Consider the following 25,384-nt stretch of genomic DNA (forward strand, 5'->3'; position numbering starts at 1 on the left):
ATTGTTTGTTTTTTGATTTAAAATTTGTTTGGATTAATTTTGGGGGTTTTTTTTATGTGCGAGGGTAATATTGTTAGATGATTGAAATTTTGAGCTCGGGGACTATGTGGATGTTTGAGTCATGGAAAAATGCTTTTGGATGCGTTGGGAAAGTTTATTATGTTAAGATTATGATTAATTATTTTTCAATACCATCGATTATTGTTTCAAAAAAAATGACGTTTATAGGTAATAAATTTTAATACTATTGATTTTAGTTTGGTTGGTTTTCATTCTCCTGGTGTTTATAAATTTTGATTCATGGATTACTTGTTTTGGTTTCAAACTCGTTTGATTTTGATCCATGTATTAGTTATTTTTGTGTTAAAAAAATGTGTTTGTTGGTTTGGGGATTTTGATCTGAACAGTAACTGTTTTTTTCTTAGTTTGGTTGCCTTGTTTGGTGCTTTTTGATCTGAATAGTAACTGTTTTTTGTTGGTTAGGTTGCTTTGTTTTGGGCTTTTGATCTGAATAGTAACTGTTTTTGTGCGTTATAGTACAGAAACAGACCCATAACATGTGTTAATCCCTTGTTAGAATGATATATAACGTGTGTTGCTTTACAGGAACAGAACAATAAAGATATTCAATCGTGGTTTCGTCAAACGTGGATCAGATAATCAAGGATCATGACCATGTTTATATTGCAGCACAACACAACTAACACGTGTTATAGTTTGAACTTCTCGGACATGCATGTGTTACATGTGACATGAAACCCATGTACAACGTAACACGTGTTACGTGTGACATGAAAACACATTTTTATAACTTCCCTGGCATACGCACACCCACATGTTTACAAACTGTTTCAAGACCGACCCAAACAATAAAGCAAGGGTAGCCGCTGAAAAGATAAGGCAGCAACGGTAGCCGCTGAAAAGCTAAGGCAGATTTTCAAAGGAAGCTCCGCCATTTTCTTAGTGCTATGTATTTTCTTTTACTAGTAATATGTAATGTGAGACTCTTATTTTGTTTTGTCTAGTACATGATGTTAAAACGGTATGGACTTAACACATTCTGGTAGTCTTAACACACGTTATAAAAGAGGCTTAACACACGTTATATCAGGTATACTATGTTATTAAGTTACTATTGGAGTTTATGCATCCATTCTGGAAGTCTTAACACATGTTATAATAGAGGCTTAACACACGTTATACAATATTAACTTGTATGTTCCATATTAACTTGTACGCATATAACCCACCCCTATATAGGATAATGCTCCAGGTATACGGTGTTACAACATTAACTTGTATGTTCCATATTAACTTGTACACGTGTTACGATTAGTATATGCACATCATGGTGTTTTGCAAACCACTTTCATATACATGAATACAAGTCGGGTTATAATGGATGCTTTACATGTTATCATATGTATACAAGTGGGGTTACAACAAGATTACGATATTAAATAAGCTCACTATTAAACTCATTGCCCCCGTCGACTGTTTTCTCCCTTTGTCATTAAGCAATTACATGTTCCGAACAGACAAATTGTAAAACATGTTAGATCAGTGTATACACATCATGGTGTTTTGTAAACCACGGGGTTATTAACTTGTACACGTGTTACGATCAGTACATGCACAACATGGTGTTTTGCAAACCACTTTCATATACATGAATACAAGTCGGGTTATAATGGATGCTTACATGTTATCATATGTATACAAGTGGGGTTACAACAAGATTACGATATTAACTAAGCTCACCATTAAACTGATCGCCCCGTCGACTGTTTTCACCCTTGTCACATGTTAAGCAATTACATGTTTCGAACAGACAAATTGTAACACATGTTAGATCAGTATATACACATCATGGTGTTTTATAAACCACTAGCATATACATGAATACATGTCAGGTTACAAAAAGATTATAACAGAGGCTTAACACATGTTATACATTCCAAAATGTGCAAAACAAATGACCCGTTTCATATTATATATTCCATAATTACCGGTACATGTGTTACCATAAAATGGCTCGTTTCATATTACACGTTACATACTAACTTGTACATTTATTACTTGTACAAGTTTTACGCTCAGTATCCACATTATCAGATATTTTAAACATCATGGTGTTCTGTTACAGCATGAACCACCAACACATATTATAAATGAACGAAGACTTCTTTTCCAAAGGATGTGACTTATTCAATGTCCTCGCATTAACGTCGCCTTCATCCATCCAGCTTATCAATTGAATATCTTTTATGGGTCTGTTTCTGTAAATCAACACACGTTATATATCATTCTAACAGGTGCTTAACACATGTTATGTGTCTGTCTCTGTAATTCAAGCAACCCAACAAAAAAACAATTATTGTTAAGATCAAAAGCCCCAAACAAGCAACCAAACCAACAAGAAAACCCGTTCAAAATCTCATCCTAAAGTTTTAGATTTATTTAAAATACATGAACATTAACCATTACTAGAACACGTATTAACTTCGCCTACATCCATCCAGCTTGTCAATTGAATATATTTATGGGTTTGTTTCTGTAAATCAACACACGTTATATAACATTCTAACAGGGGGCTTAACACATGTTATGGGCCTGGGTCTGTGAATCAAGCAACCAAACAAAAAAACACTTACTGTTCAGATCAAAAACCCAAAAAAGCAACCCAAACCAACAAAAAAACAGCTACTGTTAAGATTAAAAGCCCCTAACAAGCAACCAAACCAACAAAAAAACCAGTTCAAAATCTCATCCTAAAGTTTTTGATTTGTTTAAAATACAAAATCATATTAACAACCATTACTAAAACACTTTCAGCACACAAAAACATATTAATAACCATTTCAACAAAAAATCAAGTGTGAAATGATATTTCAAGAACACTTACCGGATCTATAACCGTCCGATGAACATGAAGAAGATCTTCAAACCTTCTTCTCACACACACACTTGTGCGTGTGTCATCGTTCTCTCTCTAAAACAACATACTTCAAACTTCTTCTCTCTCACACACTTGTATGTGTGTTCTTGGTGTTATAGATGAACATGATGAAGATTGTTGTTTCTCTCTCTAAAACAAAAAATTCATCTCTTTAAAAACCTTCATCCTGTCCTCTTTCTCTCTCTAAAACAACAATCTTCAAACATTTTCTCTTTCACACGATGTAGATCTGAACTTGAAGATCGAATGTTGTGTTTGGTGTTCATCATGCTCTTGATTGAAGAGAGAGGAGAGAGGAGAGAGGAGAGAGATAAGATGTGTGTGTAAGAGAAATAAAGTTGATGTGAGTGAGAGAAAAGTCAGATTTTTAATCCCTTAAATGCCCTTCTCCTTTACCTTTTTTATAATTTATGGTTTTATTTAAATGTAAAGGACACCAAAAAAAGCTCAACCATTGATCTACTTGGATGAAACAAAATCAATGGATGAGGTTGGGTTTCCAAGGTTTTTTTAAAAAAGATGGGGTTTTTCATATAACCCACCCCTATATATATATATATAGGGAGAGGATCATGAGAAAACTAGATATAAATGAGAAAACTAGAAAACTAACTAAAATCCACTAAAAGGGAGAGGGAGGGAGACTTTTAATGAAGGAGGGGGGACTTTTAATGAAGGAGGGGTAAAATTGGAACAAAAAATATATAAATTTTCAAACATTTCCCATTTCTCCATACGTTATCATTTTAAAACAAAAATGGCACCATAAGATCACAAATTTTCTTATCTTTCATTCAAGTATATTCGAGCATATTTTTTATGACATAAAAAAAGATTTATGGTGTCGTCTTGTTTTCTACACTATTATTATAGTAGTGCACATGTGCAATGTAACATGTACTACAATTGCATTACATGCTTAAAATTAGCTTTTTGAGTCTAGTTTAGCTTTTAGGGTTAGTTTTTTTGGAGGTTTAGGATTAGGATTAGTTTTTTGGGTGTGGAGGGAGGGGGGTTTAGGTTTTTTTTGGGGGTGGGGGGGGGGGGGTGGGGGGTTTAGGATTTTTTTCGGGTTTATGTTTAGGGTTTAGTTTTAGGTTTTTGGGGGGTGGGGGGTGGGGGGTTTAGGTTTTTGGGGGGTGGGGGGTGGGGGGTTTAGGTTTTTGGGGGTGGGGGAGGGGGGTTTAGGTTTTTTTTTGGGGGGGGGGGGTGGGGGGTTTAGGTTTTTTTCGGGTTTATGTTTAGGGTTTAGTTTTAGGTTTTTGGGGGGTGGGGGGTGGGAGGGGTTTAGGTTTTTGGGGGGTGGGGGGTGGGGGGGTTAGGCTTTTGGTGGGAGGGTGAATTTAGGTTTTGGGGGGTGGGGGTGGGGGGGGGGGGTTTAGGTTTTTGGGGGGTGTCGGTGGGTGGTGGGTTAAGTGGTTTAGACTTTCCGTATTAGTGCACATGTGCAGTACAACAAAATTTTTTTTTTTTTTTTTTTTTTGAAAATTTTTTTCCATACATATAAAGTAGCGATTTTTTATTAAAAAATTGTAAAAAAAAAAAAAAATTTGGTATTTTTTTTGTTTTTTTTAGGTTTTTTTAGTTAGTTTTTTGGTTTTCTCATTTAAACTAGTTTTCTCATGATCCATCCCCTATATATATATATATATATATGGCTCGCTTATTGCAGTGTAAAGTTGTAACAATATTTTAGACAACCGTGTAAAATGGTAAAAGTAATTTAGACATTAATATGGTTAGACGTAGATAAAACAAGTATATTAATGTGTGACGCTATGGTTTAAACTCGTAAAAGCAATTCAAATAAAATGAGACGTTAAGTTATTAAGTAGAAAAAGTTGGCAGATTAAAGTTGTCAATTACCAAAACATAAAAATGAATGCTTAAGTTACCTAGTTTGAGAGTGTAAAGTGAAAAAAACTAAAAATATAGGGGTTAAAAAGTAAAAGTATATGGATTAGAATTGTAATATATGAAAATTGAAAGAAGATAAATGTATAGGGGCTAAGTGTGTATATTTATAAAAGTTGAGGACTTAAAGACAAAGGTCCTCCACCGACCTTTGTCTTTAATATTATATAAATATATATATTTTTTGAAACGCTTAAATCACACCAAACTATGTAATTTAAAATATTAATAAAAGTAAAATAGTGCTTTACTGGAATATCCGAACTATTATCTTGGGGATATTCTACACGTTAAAAATATTAGAGTAAAATGCAATTTTATCCCCTAGGTTTTTACCCCGCTGACACTCTTACCCCCTGAAACCAAAATCTTGCTGCCCTACCCCCGGATGTATGCAAATTGTCTCAATCTTACGCCCTGCTGTTAGTAACCGTTTAAAGTCCATGTTAATGTTAAACGGTAAAAGGGTATATTAGTAATTTTGCCGTTTATTTAGTTAGTCACGTTAGCAAAGACCCTTACTTATGTCACTCAGTTCTGCCTTACCCCCCAACCATTTCCCACACGCTTTTAGAACTTGTTATCGCCGACGATGTCACACCCCAACCGATGGCGGAATCATCGGGGCATGGCACTGAGCGAAACAGATTGTTCAGAAGTTTCCATAACAACTATCTATATAATCCAGTTAAAGATACGTCCCATACCGTATCCCGAATAAACAAATACATTATTACAGATAACATCCAAACAAGTAGTTCTGTGCCGACAACTCAGATTTAAGTTAATACAAAACATAAATATTGTTTCAAATGCTCCTAAAGACCCAGCCTGACAAGATCTACAGACAACTATGCCCTAGTTGCTTGTTCCTGACAGACAACTATTTGTTGGGGGCCTCTAAAGCTTTATTCTAGCTTCACTTCCCTAGCAAGCAAACATCTTAAACACCTGTCACATACGTTAAAATAAGGTCAATATATAAAACGTAAAGGTGAGCATACAAGTTTAATAATAGCATATAGAGTTCGAATAGTTTACGCATAACCAGCACGTACACAGAGGGAAATGATGCATGTTAATTATCGACATGGACCTATCGATACCAACGACTGCGGGTTGACTGTCCGAGACAGTTCGCAATACATGATTACCACCGTAATCCATGCAAGTAATTGTCCTTAACAACCCCCGTGTGAACGGGTGCTGAGTCCAAACTATAGTACTACGTTGCTAAGGCAGGTAGACAGCATTCCACGTGTAAACATAACAACAAGCATACATTTAGTCACGTAATACATGCAATCGGTTAGCGTTCAAATAGTTTGAATAGTGTGTTCGATTGTGATGTTGATAAGTAACGTATGTAACACCCAAAAGTGCTAAAGCAAAAAGGGTTCGAGTATACTCACAGTGATTGATTATGGATTGAAGGGAGCGCTGAGAGTAGGGTCAGCCTGAATAGTTTGATAGCATAATGATGAGTAACGCGGAAATGTAAACAAGTTTGAATGGATCGAATAGCCTGGTCGATCGGACAACAGGTTCGATCGAACGGGCTGTTCGATCGGCTTGAAAGTCCATTTGAACAGTCCTGTTCGATCGGCCGGTAGGCTCGACCGGCTGGACCATTCGAGTGGATTGTTTCTTCCTCTGATGTGTTTGTGTATGATGGTTTGAACTTTTGAAGTTTTCGTTGTAGTGTTTGAGAACACTGAAGTGTTCTTACCTTTCAGGTCGATCGATCGAACGGTCTGTTCGATCGGCCGGCTTAACCGATCAGCTAGGAACTTCAGAAGTAGTTCTCAGCAGGATGTCACTCGATCGAACAGCCTGTTCGATCGGCTGGCACTCCATACTACGAATGAGTTGCAAAATCGATTAAGTGCTGAAGCATAGTATCTCATGATCCGAAGAGTAATGTTTACCAATCGATTAGCATGTTCGATCGAACATCACCTCGTCAATAGCATACTTCATGAAGTTTGAAAAGTGAAAAGTGTGGAACCATGTGCTAGCCGATTGGCTGGCCCGGCCGATCGGCTGGTATGTCCGATCGGCTGGGTTGTTCGCTCGAACAGCCTAGCCGTTCGGCCAGCCATTCTGACCTGGTCGGCCTTTCGTCTAACACTTGGCTGTTTGATTATTTATCATGATTTTAAGGTATTTTGACAGCGAGTTAAACCGTAGAACGTGGGTTCTTACTTGCTTCACCGGTTCGGACAGGAATCACCCAAGTCCGGCCGGTGAACTGTTCGGAACGGTAGTTTGATGTTTAACCCGAAATCGGTGAACCTCGTAGATAGAATCCGAATCTTGAACCTCTTGACTGTTAGAATGATTAGTTAGTTGGTTCGAGCTTCGTTTCTATCGGTTTTAAGGTTTTGAGTGTAAAAGAGTTGAAAGAAAGTTGGAAATCCTTCCATGAAAATGTTAAGATTCTTACAAATCCTAGTTTGTTTATGTGGATATCGGTCAGATCTAAGCTATTCACGGTTGAATGTGGCCAAAGTATGATGTTCTTCAAGAACACCATGATGACATCACCCAAGAACACTTAGATCTTGGTGATTTCACGGTTAGAAATCAAGTTTTGAAAGATAGAAAGGTGTAGAATCATGTAATGATAAAAAACGTACAAGAATTAGAGTGAAAACTTACCGGAGTTGAGAGAAATCTGAGAAAAAGTGAAGAACAAGGGCTGGTTCGGTCAGAGCTTTCCAAAAGTAGAAAGAGTGACAATGACAGGGCTATTTATAGGCTCCAAAAGAGGAAAGTGGTAGCCGATCGGCCAGGATCTCCGATCGGCTGGGCTGCTCGATCGAACAAGATGTTCGATCGGCTAGCCTGTTCGATCAGTGATTCCTGTTCGATCAGGAACCCCTTTTTTGAGTGTTTCGCGACGGTTTTCGATATTTCGATTTTGATGGACGATGATACGAATACGATAGAGTTCCTAGTCAAATTACTTTCAGTCCCAACTACTATGTCTAACATACAATCATCTATAAGTCACGTTTCAATGTCGGTTTCGATCGAGTTTGATTGCTTTTTGAGTTTCGATTCGAGTTTCGATTGATTCGATTGAATACCACACAAAACATAAAGTAAACATGCACAAGTAACACATAAGGCACACACACACATATAGCAATACCAAAATTCGCATAATTCGAGGTTCGAGTTCGATGATTGATTTGATTACTTGATTATCGATTGATTAACTTTATCGCATTGTTACTTCCTACTATTCACAGTCGTAAATCGGTCGCATTGATTAAACATTCGATCATTTCATTTAGACAACACTTACTCCACATAATACAAAAAGCAAAAGAACATTAACAGCCAAAGAAGTCAAAGTTGACTTGGACTTTGACTTTGACCTTGACATTCGAAAACACGGGGTGTTACAGACGAGTCAAACTATTCTGACCAGAACACTTCTAATCATCAAGAATGCCGATTCAAACTACGGTCAGAGACATGTTGAGGCAAATGTCAGGTATGTTTTGCGCTAGATCGATTTCAGATGAAGTTAGGTGAATGTGCTTAGTTTGTTTATACGGTTTATACAGTTTAATAGGGTAACACATTAGTTTGTTTATACGGCTTATCCTTAGGTGAATGTGCTTATTATCGAACTAGGGTTTAGTGTTCATTTAATTTTGATAAGATCACTTGAAACAGGGGGTTAATTAGAGGTTCATTGAAACAGGGGTTAAGTAGAGGTCCATTGTTCTTGTGGATTCTTTGTTTGTGGAATCACAGTGGATTCTTGTTGTTTGTGGAATCACAGTGGATGATCAGAGTGGATTCTTGTTGTTTGTGGAGTCACAGTGGATGATTAGTATGGATTCTTATTGTTTGTGGAATCACAGTGGATGATCATATATATATTTTTTTTGTATTGTAGTTTACTGTTGTTTGATTTCGTTTGTTTCACTAGATGATCAATGTTGTCTGATTTCATTGTTGTTTGATTGTTTGTTTGCAGTTGAGGTGAGGATGCAGGTAACGGTAACAACCATTATGTTGCACATGGTGGTCACAATGCATGACCGCCCTTTCCTGCACTTCCAGTATCCCCCTAAGCATGAAAGGGTTGATATCATGTTATATATATATATATATATGTATTATAACTGTAGGATGGATGATTATATTATGTAACTTTCAAACTTATTGTTGATTATCTTTTGGTATTTTAATGATGTTTTAATATTTTAAATGATCTTATGTTATATATCTTATGTGGGCTAACTTTACTTAATTGTAGAATATTTTATTACAGTTTGGGTTCGATTAGGAATATGTTGATTATGATGTGCATTTGAGTTTGATAGCAATATTATAATAATATTTAGGGGGTTAACTAGGATTAGGAGTTTGATTTGGGCATTCTTTTGATAATCACAACATTGATCACAATTTTAGAATTAGCATTTCAGTTTTGGAATTAGGATTAGGAATTCATAAAAGGTATTGATCACAGTTTCCCTTATAGGTTAATTATAGGTTGATTTTGATTACAGTTGCAGGCTTTGACTTTGTTTGGGTCAACCAATTTAAGGTGTTAACTATTCAAGGTCAAATAGATTATGCAGGAATGGTAAAGAGTTGTGCAGTGGGTAAGATGTTTTCTTGTTACAAAGAATATGTGGTAAGACTGAAAAGGTAAAATGGTCATTTCGCATGGCAACTAACAGATCTGGTAAGTCATTTAACAGCAGGGGGTAAGATTGTGGCAATTGGCATTCGTCCGGGGTAGGGTAGAAAGATTTTGGTTTCAGAGGGTAAGAGTGTCAGTAGGGTAAAAATCTAGGAGGTAAAATTGCATTTTACTCAAAATATTATGTAAAATAACTCCTCTCTTTATGTATTCTCTTGAATATGACCGGATAAAATATAATAAAAACATCTTTAATATATTCTTGCACATAATTTTTTTTTCAAAAAGAATTCATGAAAATTATTAGTAAGCATTAAAACATATTGTAAAACAATCATTTACCACACTGATCAAGTAAACTTTTAAGGATTTTTTTTCCAATCTCTTAGGCTATGAGTTATGGGATGGTGATTTGGGTCATAGATTGCCATGTAGGATCCTGGAATCACCTCTACAGCGCCCATGTGCAAACCATGGTGGTTCGCATGGTATAATTCATGGTAATCATGACTCTCTTTCAATTAATCAGGGGATTTTAATTGATGGGGGAGTATAGTGGATGATAGTGAGGGTCATAATCCATATCATATAGGGTGGTGGATTAGGTTAATGAATGAGGATGGGGTGATATGATGCTGACGTGGATGATGGTGGTGGTCATTTAGGTCATGACCACACCACACCACATAGCCCCTTATAACACGTCGATGTTGATATTTAACAATCTAGATAGTACAAAAGAAACAATCATAAATGAGTGAAACATCATATAAACGAGACATTCATAATATTTAAACTATTAATGATAAATATTTAACAAATTACATAAAATAATAATCAGTATTAAACCAAGAATATTAAATAAACTTTCGTAAGAAAAAAGTAGAGATGAAATTGGTATAGTATCTGAATCAGTATTGATAATACTAAATGGAAAAATGAGCAGAAAACAAAAACCAAATATCAGACTGATTATGGAAGAGCGGTACGAATTCGGCACTGTTAGTGTAAAAATATGGAAAAACTGCGAAACTATATAGTCCTGGGACTACTCATGTAATTTACTCTAATAATTGACTCGGAGCCTTGATATCTTAAAGATGCAAATTAGTTACACACGTTAAATTATTTATGATAACCCGAAGCTCATTCATAGACCACAACATGTAGAATTATGATGATCACCTAAGACTACACTTTATTTTATAACAAGTCTTGATTATATTATAGTATACTAAAAACAAACATTGTGTTCGGACTTTGAAGCCATCATAGAGCTCCACACATCTTTTAGCCTCAAAAGCTAGGGTGTTGCTAACAATATTCGTTTGAAGTTATCTTGTGGAGACCACCTTTGAGATATTGTCATGATTTATTACAACTCCATTATTGGTAGAGCCTCGTGCAACATTATTGGTAAATAGTAATCTTGTTGTTTAATTTCAAGAAGACTAGTAAACATGTAAGGCTAAAGGGTATTGGGTCGGGGATGCTGATGTGACAACGGGAAGGAAGGGGAACACCGACCCCGACCTCCCTTCGGTGCATTTGGGGAAACTTCCCAATCTCCCCGATTAATTTTGAACGTTGGAATCTTGATTGAATGTGACGCGGAAGGATGGGGAACACCATTCTCCTTGATAGGGATAGAGGGGAAAGTGGTGACATGGAGCTGATGTGAAGGATGTGGATGATGAGGACGTGAGGAACATGCTCAATAGCCTAAATACCAAAGTTGTCTTCCCTCTAAAGCTATCACCAACATATTCGTACTTTTACTCTGAGATCAACACTAAAACACTATCATATTTCATAAAGCTCCAAATTTCATGATTTATAGCTATGACCTTATACATCTTAACTACACATGGCTACATTTATCACTTTAAATTTTGTAACTTTTAAAAAAAGTTGATTGTATTTGTTTCTATCCTCAAAAGTTTGAACAATTTAAAAAGAAGATTTACTCTTCAATAATTATATATGACAGCATATAAAAATGAAACGTTGTAAACTCTTTTGAGATAAATATTAATAAAAAAAAAACCTTGCAAAAGCAAATGCCATTTAAACAATGAACTTGAACTCTGTGTACCTAATTTGCAATCACAAGGTTTAGAAAGATCTCCGGGTCAATTATTAGTGTTAATTACATGAATAGTCCCTGAGGTTTTTTAATTCATGTTTTTGTCCATAAGTTTAATAAAATTACGGTTGTAATTTCTACACTTCAATCGTTAATCACACGTTTTGTTCTTTGGATACATGTAGGTTATGTAAACTTACTTTTCTACCCTTACTATTAAAAGAATTAAGTACAATAAATTATAATAACACCTGAAAGGGTAAAACTAATTAACTCTTTTAACTACCCTAGCCGATCCGTGACTAGTCCTCCACCGTAATAGTCACACCCAGTGGCGGACCCATCTAGACACACTGACAAACACACCGCCCAACCCAAATCTCCCCGGCACTCCACCACAATATTCCTCTCTACAACTTCACTGAGTTGAAACATCGAAGAAATGTGAACGAGGTGAAGATGGACGACCAAAAAAAGTGAACCGGGAAAAAAAACAAACGACTAGAACCGTCAATCATTGTCAGAAAAACTTGAACTCAGCAAAGACAAATGGCCGAAAAAAACGAGATTTAGGTCGATATTGCGGTGATGGGTTTTGTTTTGCGTTTGGTGCAGTGAAAACGAAAGATTAGAACCGTCGATCCTCGGCTCCTCGCCCCTTATGTTCGCCCCCTTATTAATTTAAAGGTGTAGAATAATATTTATTTGTGATAAACCATAGTTAGTAAAATGATTAGCCCTATATAGATGAAAGAATCAGAATCAGATTAAAGATTAATTAGAGAAAAAGGTGATTGAAATCAAGAGTGGATTCCGTGGATCCGAAACAAAGCATGTGCAATTAGGTGACTTTTGATTTCATTATCTGGCAATTTTTGTAGCATGATTTTACTTGACACTGACCTTTGACTATGATTTTTTCATTGAATCTCATTATAGTTATGTATACTTTTTTTATATAAAATATACATAAATAAATAAATATTTTAATGTCATGTCTCATTAATAAAACTACATTTATACTTGGAAAATGATATGTGTTTCATATTTTTCTGGAAAATGTATGAATAAAAATAGATAATTCAATGAAATTATTAAATAAAAGAACAAAGTGTAGGCAAATTAAGAAACAAGAAGTGGGGATGTTTATTGGTTAATAGTTTTTTCGTCTTCATTGTCGTGCTCCTTAAACCACCAAATAACTTAAATATGACATCTTACTTTCAATTATTATTATTCAAACTTTACTATTTAGATTGCTGCAAATTCAAATAATGTTTAGTGAATATAATTGGAATAGATTGAAATGGGATCAAGAATCCACATTTGTACACGAAGTCTTAAAAACAAAGTGTTGATTAGCATTGTATACAGTTACAACTCAAATCTATTTTGAAATGTTTTGAGCAATCAAAATCACAACTAGTACATTTAGAAAATAGTAGTAAAAATGTAATTTTAATTAATATCTGTTTATAATATATAATGTTTTCTCTCTGGAAGCAGTCTCTTTATCCCTAGGGATAGAGGCAAGGTCTGTCTACATCCCAACCTTCCCAGACCCTATTTGTGGGATTTACTGGGTATGGTTGTTGTTATAATATATAATGTTGTACAGAATCATGCTCTCCTTGATGAGAGATTCATAATAAGCTTAAGATGTGTCTAAGTTGAAGATAAGATGAATGATTTACAAAAGCAAGACGTATGAAATGGAATGGAATAGAATGAAGTAGCTAGAAAGTAGAAAGTAGGTTTTGGTTTGCACATATTTAAAAAAAAACCAAGCTCACAAGGGGTTTATAAGACAAATCCTTTAGCTGGTTTTTACTCTCACACCTACTAACCTACGTGCGAAAAATCTTCTCAAATTGTCCTCAAGCCATTGAACCAACACGTTCCAAGGAAACATATGAATGCAACTTCTAAATTTTGGGCTCATGTAGGTCCATTCTTGCTTCGATCCACAATATCTCTTTATAGATTTACGAATCTATTATTCTTGGTTCATGGTTAATAAAGACATACTATATATTCAATTTGATTTATAACTTTTGTAAGCTGAAACAAACATGCGTAAACGATCTCTGGTCGTATATGCTAGTTAAGTTCATTAATTAAGAAGAATCATGATAAGATGTTGGGTTTCACTTAAGTTTTTAGGCGAGAGGCCTTGGTTTCTTTGGTTAAAAAAAAAATACTCAAGTTCAATTTTCACTTTTGTCATATTGGGGGTGGATATATATAGACAATGAAATATTTGGACTAGGTCTTGTGTGAAGTTGTCAGTTCAATTCCCGAGTCCAACCAGGTTTTCATCTCACCGTGTGTTACGCAAAAGAGTTCTGCTCTTGTAGTGGCACAACGACTGTCAAGTGGGCAGTCGTCGGCATAGTTTCCCGGAGGAACATCCAAAAAAACCAAACTTTGAATCCAGCGTGGGTCCGGTTAAGACAACATAGCCTGACCAAAGTGGGGCAATACGGGGCTCTCCGATTTGAAGCGTGTGGTAACCTTATACATGAAATTCACCATTTAAAAAACTTGTCACTTGAGCTAATTCACATGTATAAACCATAAGAAAAATTACATGTTGATACTTTGAAATGTAGTTATTTATTTATACACATTTATATCTATATTATATAATAAAGTAAATCGATGTGTAACACGTGTTATTAATTGGAGACATCTAATTTTTATTTTTCCGTCTGTATTTAATACTTATCTATTAATTAAATAGTAATTAATATTAAATTTTATCCTACTTAATTATAAATCCTTACTTTTTTATTAAAGATAATACTTTGAGATAAATGTCTTTTTTTTCAAAAATATTTATCTAAACGATTATAAATATTCTGAATTTATCTAAAGGATTATATATACGTTGAAGTAGTTGTATGTTTCCAAGCTGGTTGAACTCTTAATTTTTTTCTAGAAAGTTTGGAATTTTTAAATACATAATTAACGGTTAAGTTTCGGAAATCTTAATTACTAATTTTACAAACGAATTTAATATGGAATTAATTATTAATTTTTTTACTTAAAAGTTTCATCAACTTTAGAATTGGTGTTGGTCAAAATATTAAAAAACAAAACATAATAGTGATAATTGATATTACTAGGTTCGTTGATGTTGCGTGTTGCGGCGAAACGAAGCAAATGACAATGTAAAATAAACGTTATTTGAAATTGAAGCATGTTGTTTAGAAAGACAAACCGTCAGAATCGGTTTAGTTTATCATCATACCGTTTTACGATACCAAATAAATAATCTATTTTAAATACAATTTCATTTTAACAAAACTTATACCGGAATGTAGAGGGAAATAATTAAACGCAACTCGTACCTAAGTTTTTAGAAAAAAATTAACAAACGTAAATTATTAGAGAAATTTGAAATTAATTGATAATGGAAATATGATTAAAAAAGAAAATGAATCACTAAAAGCAAAAAATAATTGATAAAAGAAATATAGTTTTAAAAAAGTAAAATAAAACAAAAGGTATGTTAAAACTTAAAGTAAATATAATAATGAACTATTATAATATTAAATAATAAAATATTAAAAAACTATAAATTATTATAAAAATGAAATCATTGTTTATGGTGTCAAAAAAAATTAACGAACATAAGTTATTAAAGAAATATCAAACTAATCGAAAACGAAAATATGATTTAAAGAGAAAAATAAATTAAAAAAATAAACAATAAATGAAAAAGAAAGAGTAAATTACAAGTTTTGTCCTTTATGTTTACACCAAATTGAAGGCGTTGTCCTTTAACGCAAAAGTTGACAAGTTTTGTACTTAATGTTTCAAAAATTTGCACGTTATGTCCTTTAAGCCAAACTCAGTTAAATTTTTTGATTAAATCACCCAAGAGCATTTTAGTCTTTTTTACCCCATTTATTGAATAGTATTTAAAAAATAAGATAAAATAATTTAAAATATTATTATTATTTTAACTATAGGTTTAATGTGTAATAACGTAACATCAGTGGTGTACAACTATTAAACTTGGGTTTTAACAGGTTAAATGAGTTACATCAGTGGTGTATGACTATATAACCCCCATCACCACCACCCTTCACTACCACCACCACCACCACCCTTCTCCACCACCACCCTCCACCTCCACCCTCCACATCCTCATCCACATTCATTGCTCACTGTTACTTGCATAAAAAAACCCCAAAAATAAAAAACCTAAATACCAAATCAAAAACCCCCAAAACCAAAAATATCAAAAACCCCAAAAAACAATTCTGGCATCGAGTCTTCGGCCACCACTCCCCTACTCCAACGGTGCTGCTTCGAACCACCGGAATCACGAAAACCGGAACCAAAATCAGAAGATCTAACAGGTGGTGGTGGTGCTACAACTATGAACCGTTATCAAATCCAACTGTCATCAAATCCAACGGTCCTCCCCTACTCCAACGGTCCTCCAGTGCTAACGCCATGAACAGTCATCAAATCCACCGTAAGATCTCCGGTTATTTCCCCATGAACCGTCACAATCCGCTTCTAGGGCCACCTCCGCAGAACCCTCTTTTGGTGATTGGAATGAAGCAGAGATTGTTTATTAAAAAATAGATAATACTTTTTATAAAAGTTATAGTTGTCATCGTCAGAGTTTATGGAAAAAATAGTATTAAATGAACGAGTGAAATGTCATAACCTGAATTCGATCTATTTATAAAACAAATTTGTCCTCTATCATCTTGCAAATAGAGAGAAGAGAGAGAGACAGAGTGAGGGAGGAAGAGAGAGAGTGTTTTATTATATGTCTTTATTTTGTATACAATAACCCCTTAATATTAGTTATTGTACATAATAGTATCTGAAGAGATGAAAAGACAATAATGCCCTCATGTGCAAGGCACATGACCGGATTTAATCAAAAAATCTAACTGGGTTTGGCCTAAAGGACATAACGTGCAAGATTTTGGAACATTAAGTACAAAACTTTTAATCTACTCAAAAAGAAAATATGGTTTTACAAAAGTAAAATAATAATATAAAACTATTTTAAAATTAAAAGTGAATGTACTATTATAATATTAAATACTAGAATATTAAAAAGTTATATATTATTATAAAAATAAAGTTACTATTTATGAAAAAATAAATTAAAAAAATAAATAATAAATGAAAAAGAAAATATGGTTTTACAAAAGTAAAACAATAATATAAAAATATGTTAGATTAAAAGTGAATATGCTATTATAGTATTAAATAATAGAATAAGAAAAGCTATATATTATCATAAAAATAAAGTTACTATTCATAAGTATTCGTCAACAATATATATATATATATATATATAGGGGTAGGTTAACGTACAAATGACCTTATCGTACAATACGTACGTTACAATCTCAGCCGTCCGATTATTTTCCCGCATTGAATTCGCATGTTGTTTTTTTGTAACAATTTCGCATGTTGGTTTTTTAACATGCGATATCATCAAAATTACCACATGCGAAATTGTTACAAAAAAACAACCATGCTATTTCATCAAAATTATCACATGCGATTTCATCCTGCTATTTTATAACATGCGAATTCACTATATTCTACGTAATGTACATTAAGGAATATTGTACAGTACTCTTCGCATATATATATATATATATATATATATATATATATATATATATATATATATATAATGGGTGATTTCTAATATTTTAATTTAATTGAGATTCTTTGCATATTAGTTCGAATTTGTGAGGTTGACAACTTAGCATTTGATATTCCTTTAATTCTACTAATTTGGGTTAAAATACACAATATCAGGCTTTATCGGTTGCTTTTTATGTTTGATTCATCATTCTGATCACATTATTACGATAAAAATTTATCTATATATAATGAATATCGTTAATTATAACAACAACAATAACCATACCCTGTAAATCCCGTAAATAGCAAAGCTACTTATAGGGTCTGGGGAGGGTGAGATGTAGACAGACGTTGCCTCTATCCCTAGGGATAGAGAGGCTGCTTCAGAAGAGACCCTCGGCTCCAAAAATATCGTTAATTATAAAAAAATAAGTATATATAAGTAAGTATGAGTGAGAGGCAGGAAAACAAACAAATATTTTTTTAAAATTAACTTAACATGATTTACAAATTTCATGTTAAAGTTCATGTTTAAAGACATGTCTTGACGACTCAACGTGTTAACATATGACATTTAAGCCGTATAATACATGGTTTTTTCGGTTCGTTCAATACACATACTTTTGAAAGCATAATTTATTTTATTACTAAGTTATAAAATTACATTTATTTAACCAGTGTAACACACGGGGTTATAACCGAGTATTATATAAGAAATAAAAAAAAATCATTTTAAAACCATTATATGAAAGTGATGATTAATTATCTCTATACTCCCCTCAAGGATAAGTTTCATTCTTTCTCCATAGATCGGGGAATAATAGTTATAATAAGTATTCTTTTAGCTCCTAATAATTTAGTGATTTCTCTCACTATCTATACAAATAAATAAATAAAAGATGAAAAGTGTTTCTTTTCCTTAAAGGATCGGCCCCAAGCTTAAATGCACAAACCTTTTATGCTCCTTCATTCCTTTTCATGTGATGAAAAAGGGATAAGAAGGAATCTTGACTTGCAAATAACAATCAGTTAACAACTTGTAACCCTTGTTTAATGCTCACACAATCTTCAACCCCTTTTTAGAACCCTAGAAGAATGTGTAAAAAGTTACCTCCTTTTAAATATTCATATCAAACACAAGCCATATTTTATTGACACCCTGCAAGAATCACACCATATCCCCTTCCAACCCACCCCAAATTTTAACAAATCACAAAGAAACTACCATAAAGATCCATCCAACTCTATTATGGGCCTGTTTATATGTACATAACACTTGGTGATTTGTTTGTGGTGGGGGTGGGGGGGTCATCATGTAGCTAAAGTGGCATGCTAATGTGGCTTTATTTTAAATTCTTGGAACCTAGTTAGGATGGTTTGATTGATGGCTAATGGTTGGTGAATGTTTAGTGAAACAAAGGCAAGCAATCCTCATGTGAGTCCTTTAAGCATGTGGTCATGCCCCCAAGACCAACCATCAGAGTCAACTGCCCCACAAAAGCAAGTTAATTGGATAGATGGATATGTATTAAGTAGAAAAGTACATGTAGGTAATGCATGCATGCAGTACATCACTTGCACCTTGATAATCATGTATGTAGACAATCATTGTACTGCCTATGTACATGGAGGCACATGATAAATGTAGCAGCTTGCTTAGCCATGGGACATTTTCTTTTTGTATGTATGCTTGTTAAACAAGCATTTTTGGTTTCTTTTTTTTTACTAAATTTTTAATAATCATAAGAATGCACTGCAAAAAAAGGTTATATCATTAGTATTCATGGGTGTTTACGGTCCGGTTTGACCGGTCTGATGAAAATTCTGGACCGAAACGATAACTACGGTTTTGGAAAATGACAAACCAAACAAGACGGTTTTACCAATTTGGTGGTTTAATGGTTCGGTTTGACATGTTGAATTGTTTTTCTTTTTTATTCTAAATTATTACTTTGTACTAAAATATTAAAAAATGATTTATGCATATTCTTAACTATATATATTCCACAAAAGAAAAAAGAGATATAGATAAAAAATAAAATTACCCCCCCCCCCCCCGTTCGGTTTACACGGCCGATCCAAGTTACAAATCGAATCGAATCGCTAAACTGGTAAAGTGTAAGAACCGAACCATGAACCAAACCGTTTAAATCTCAAACCAGTCAAACTGGCCGACATGCTTTGATTTTGATTTAGACGATTCAGTCGGTTTACATTAACCCTTAATTATACCATAGGAATGGAGTACAAAAGGGGTTTAAAACCCACAAACTGACAATACACAATGTATGTAGTAATAGTATGTAGTTAGCTTCCTCAACTGACAAATTCCACATGAAAGGGGCCAGACTGCATACCCCATAAACATTACTTTGTCCACATGGCTGTCAAGATCTGACCACATCCACACCCAAACTCTCAAAAATAATTATATAAATCTAAACCACCATCCAAATTTCCCTCTTAATATTAGAAAATTGCTCCTCATTTCATTTCCCACATAAAATAATCCACCAATACTTCCATATATTGCTTCAAAATCCCCTTCCAACTATACATCTAGCAGCCTCCTATAAGGAGCCAAAAAAATAAATAAAAAAATATTCAAATCCTTCTTTCACCCTTCTATAATAAAGTGGAGCCAAAACTACTAATTTCTGCACATTCTTTCTGCAGCTTTACAGAAAAACTATCAAATCCTCTGCACGCTTGAACAAGAAAAGCATATTTTGTTTTTCTTCTAGTGGCTGTGCTTGTTTTTTTTTTCTTTTTAATAATGTCTACTAAGGTTGTACACACACTAAGAGAAGATAAACAAGGGCTGCAGAAGCAGTTAGGATGCATGAATGGGATTTTTCAGCTCTTTGACCGTCGTTACCTTCTCGGCCTACACCGCCATGGCTCAATCCAGAACAGGCTAACCGCAGGTACGACCGTGCGAATTGAATTCAGTTATGTTGTTAGTGTGTTTGTGTGTTTGTTCATCTGCATAATGTTAAGTGTTTTAACTTACATCTTATGAAGTCTTGGTAGATATTATTTTCATGGAAACAGGTAGATGAATTTTAGTGTAATGGTAGTTGTGTAACAACCGTTGTATCTCAATATTCCAACCACCTTTCATCTACCGGTCATGTATAGTTTTTACCAAAAAATATAATATTATTGTTTTGTCCTTATTAGTTTAGTGTAAAATTGTGCAATTTGTATTATCGAAAGGATAAAAAGTGGTTGTTTTAATTTCTACTTATAATTATCTAGTAGCGTCTAGCTTTGCTAATGGTCACAAATTTATTTACTATAACAGCAATGGGCCAATATAAGGGAAAATCACGAAAATAGTTGAGTTGACCAATCATTTAAAACGAAATACCCATTGACTTTTTTCTTTTTGAATTAAATTTTGACCGTTAAAAATGACAGCTTACTAATGAAAACACATGAAGGATCTAAAAAAATGTATTTTTTTGCCATAGCAATGGGCCAATGTGAATAGCTGAGTTGACCAATCGCTTGGTAAGAAATAGCCATTGACTTTTTTTTTTAAATTAAAATTTAACGTTACAAATGACTACGACCGTACCAATGGAAACACAAGAAGTATCTCAAAAAATGTATTTTTGCGCCATAACAATGGGCCAATGTAAAGGGAAAATCACGAGAATTGCCTAGTTGACAAATCACTTAAAACAAAGTAGCCATTGACTTTTTTCTTTTCAAATTAAATTTTGACCATTAAAAATGACTCCAACCAATGAAAACAAAAGTATCTCAAAAAATGTATATTTGCGCCATAGGACACAAAAGATGTCTTGTGGGCGCAAAAGTACCCCACATGTCATGATAGAGTGAAGAGCGTGCAAAAGTACACCACATGCCGCCTAACCGTTGGTTTTCTTTGATAATTTTGACCGTTAAAAATGACTGCAACCGTACGAATGAAAACACATGAAGTATCTCAAAAATGTATTTTTGCGCCATAGCAATGGGCCAATGTAAGGGAAAATCACGAGAATAGCTTGGTTGATCAATCACTTAAAATAAAATAGCCATTGACTTTTTTCTTTTCAGATTAAAATTTTGAGCATTGCAAATGATTACAACCAATGAAAAGATAAGAAGTATCTCAAAAAATGTTTTTCTGCGCTACAGGACGCAAATATGTACTGGGGGCGCAAAAGTATCCCATGTGTCATGATAGGGTGGGCGTGTCGACGTAAAAGTACACCACATGTCGCCTAACCATTGATTTTTCTTGATACTAAAATGTAAAGAGTCATATTGATATTGTTTTGAAAAGTCATTGACTATTTTGTTTAAAACAAGTGGTCAATTAATCTATTTTCATCCTAGTGTAATCTATGTACTGACTAATGACAAACCAATTGTTGTTTAGGGGAAGGTGGTCAAGGTGAAAAGGAGTTCAAGAATTCACTAGAGAAACCTAAGGTGAAAAAGAATGTAATTTGTAGTTTTTACCATATCTAAACATCAACAGAAACATAGATGTTTAACTAAAATTTGAAACATACAGGAGAAAAACCAAAAGAAAATGATAGAAAAGAATGGTGCCTCAGTTGAATCATCAAGAAACTCATTTTCTTCTTCTTGTTCATCTACCACCTTCTCATCTTTCGAAGGTAGTAGGCGAGTCCAAAACGATTGGCAACTTCCCTCCGAACCCACATCCCCAACCTTGCACAAAAAACAACCAGATCGGTCCTTACCACCAACTGATATCCGAGATGTGGTCAAGGAGTCCATGACTAGAGAGATCCGGATGACAAAACATGAGCGCGCGCCCCCTGCCATGAAGCACATTGATTCCCCGAGGCCTTTCATACACCAAAAATCCATTCAATATGACAGAAAAGACCGAAACCTTGCAAAGAATCAGAAGAGTTCATCCGCAGTAAAAGAAGTCAAGGAGATATCAAGGTTCTCTTGTGATGAAAGGGAATCACAGTATTCTTTGAAGTCAACTTTCAAAGTCAAAGAGCCTCCAAGGCTATCATTAGATAGTAAGCAAAACTCACACTCGAATTTCATGAACGGGCCAGGAAGCGAGCCAGGAAGTAATAAAAGACCGTCATCAGGTGTCGTGGCTCGGTTAATGGGTCTGGATAGTTTAACAGACTCTGTTTGTGAAGTTGAATCTTTAAAGATTAAACAGAATGTGAGTGACCAACCGCTTTCAAATTCTCCAAGAGTGCACTCAAGGATTAGACCAGCTTTGCAGCAGTATGAAGGCAGTTATCGGGCCAAAAAACCTTCTGTTTATGGCGAGATGGAGAAAATGTTGAATGAGCTCAAGTTTAGCACATCAGGGAAAGACCTCAGAGCACTTAAACAGATACTTGAAGCAATCCAAATGACCAAAACAGGGGTGAAGAACCAAGAGCAGTCTCTGGAGATACAGAAGCCCGATCAACCATGTTCACCATCGGTCAAGGGGACTAGCTCACCAAAGAGACGTGAACTCGTGAACCGGGCCATGAAACCGGCCAAGATGGCTACTGAACTTAAGATGATGACAGGTCATCATGATGTTAACCACACGGATCGAAAGCAGGTAAATGGTAGAACTCCAAAGAACATGAAGGAAACTGATAGGACGACGAGCCCAAGACTGCAAAAGCCAAAGAATGACGTTGACAAGCAATGTTTTAACGGGCCATCATCCAATTTGAAGACCAAACACCCAAGAATCAAGCCCATTAATCCAATGCAAAACAATGGGCAATCATTTAGGTGTAATAATGATAGTGATAAAGTTTCCTTCAAATCAAAAGGCAAAACTAATCTGGCTTCTCAAAGTAAACTGGAAGTCCCAAGAAATGATCAGCCAAAGAAAAATCAAAGGGTGAGTTAAGCTGGTTCACTTTCTTTTACAAAATACACACATTTATACATACATTAAACGTATATGCGCATATGCACATAAGTACATGTATTTGTTACAGATTTAACTTAGTTAACATGTGTCATTTTTCCCTATTCAGAATAATTTTGCTGAAAGATTGATAGAAGACATCCCAATGGTTAAACTTGCCAAACTTTCTGTGGAACAACCGAGTCCTGACTCAGTTCTTGATGCATTTTTCATAGAAGACACACCATCTCCAATAAAGAATAAACCAAATGAGAATTTACGCGATGATCAAACCGAATGGATGAACAATACAGAGGCAGAGGCAGAGCATGTAAAACTAGAAAACAAAGCTTGTGCCATTCAAAAAACTGAATCGTCAAAGCTAATGGATGAAACACTAGTATATCCATGCAAAACCACAAATGAAGATCACAGATACATCAGAGAGATATTATCGGCCTCGGGTTTTCTAAAAGATCTAGACTCTGCCATCAGGCAAGTTCAACTTCATCCAACTTGCAGCTTGATTAAACCAGACTTGTTCCACCTTCTGGAGAACCCAAGATCAAACTCAAATGAGAAAATCAGAAGAAAAATGATATTTGATTCTGTAAATGAAATTCTCTTCCACAAACTAGTCAGTTTGGATGGAAAAAGATGTGGGAAATTTATGAATGGAGAGAAACTATTAGAAGAGTTGTGGTCAGAAATAGATACTCTTCAAAAGGGCTTCAGAAGATGCACATACAATGAGGATGATGATGATGAAGTGATAAACATTGTAAGTGCAGATTTGAATAAAAAATCTGAAGACTGGGGAAAGTGTTGTTATGAGGTTCAAGGGGTAGTGTTAGACATAGAGCGTCTTATTTTCAAAGATTTGATAGATGAGGTGATCAATGTTGAGGTAGCAAGTCTGCAACATCGGCAAAGACATTGTAGGAGATTGTTTTCCATATAGAACATTGAATGAATGTATCCACTGATATAAAATTGTAACATATGTTAGTTTAACTACTTTGTGTAAACAATAATTTGATTTATGGTAAGAGGTTCATTATTAAATGTTATTATTACTAGTTTTTTTTTTACCTCGCGCGTTGCGGCGAAACCGAGCAAATGGTAATGTAAAACAAACGTGATTTGAAAATAAAGTACGTTGTTTAGAAAGCCAAACCATTAGAACAGTTTAGTTTATCATCGTACCGTTTTATGATACCAAATAAATATTTTATTTAGAGTACAACTTTGTTTTTAGCAAAACTTTTAACAGAATGTCGGAGAAAAAATCAAGCACAACTACGTACTTAAATTTTTAGAAAAAAAATTATAAATGTAAATTATTAAAGAAGTATCAAATTAATCGATAAATTAATATATTTACTAAAAAAAGAAAAAAAAAGAATTACTAAAAAAATGGTATAGGAAATATATGGTTTAAAAAAAGGAAAAAATTAAAAATATGTTATTAAAAGTAAATATAATAATAAACTATTATAATATAATAAATAATTATAGAGGTAAGACTTGCCTACATCCTACCCTCCCTAGACTCTATCAACAGTTTCGCTATGTGTGGGATTATACTGGGTATGGTTGTTGTAATATATTAGATAAAAGAAAAACAAAAAAATATATATTATTATAAAAATAAAGTTACTATTCACGTCTTTGGTAAACAATATTTATATTATTATTATTATTATTATTATTATTATTATTATTATTATTATTATTATTATTATTATTATTTAAACGTTCACTTAGTTTGGTTATCAAATTATTTGGAAGAGTAAACTACCATTTTGGTCCCTGTGGTTTGGGCAGTTTTGCCATTTTAGTCCAAATCTCAAACTTTTTAAATCTAGGTCCATGTGGTTTCACTTTTATTGCCATTTTAGTCCAAAATTCGAAAAGTCCCATTTTTTACTATTACCACCTGTCTATTTTGTCTTTTTGTGCAGGGGTATTTTTGTCCAACTGCTTTAAATTTAACATTTTCTTAATTAAAAAACTAAAGTAAATAAATTATTAACTCATTTAAATACCCTTCTTAATATTCATAAACACTATTTCATCATCTTCAACCCCTGGATCAAAACCCTAACCAGAGACATCTTCAACCCCCCTAGTAAAACCTTAACACATAGTAGATCGAAGCACATCATTTTCAACCCCCTAGTAAAACCCTAACACACAGGGTACGCCATCTGTTCCCATCATTTGCACATCATTTGCAACTAAACT

At 34.2% G+C, this 25,384-nt stretch overlaps 1 protein-coding gene across 1 annotated transcript; it reads left to right on the plus strand.

Annotated features, from left to right (window-relative positions):
* Positions 1–19,657: 19,657 nt before the first annotated feature.
* LOC110916237 (protein LONGIFOLIA 1) lies at positions 19,658–24,202 on the plus strand. The gene is made up of 4 exons (XM_022160982.2): positions 19,658–20,192; positions 21,662–21,714; positions 21,800–23,128; positions 23,268–24,202. Exons 1-4 carry the CDS (start codon positions 20,042–20,044, stop codon positions 24,096–24,098), a joined length of 2,364 nt encoding a protein of 787 aa, XP_022016674.1. The 5' UTR covers positions 19,658–20,041; the 3' UTR covers positions 24,099–24,202.
* The last annotated feature ends 1,182 nt before the right edge of the window (positions 24,203–25,384 follow it).

Source organism: Helianthus annuus, chromosome 9 (genome assembly GCF_002127325.2).
Source record: "Helianthus annuus cultivar XRQ/B chromosome 9, HanXRQr2.0-SUNRISE, whole genome shotgun sequence".
NCBI lineage: Eukaryota > Viridiplantae > Streptophyta > Magnoliopsida > Asterales > Asteraceae > Helianthus > Helianthus annuus.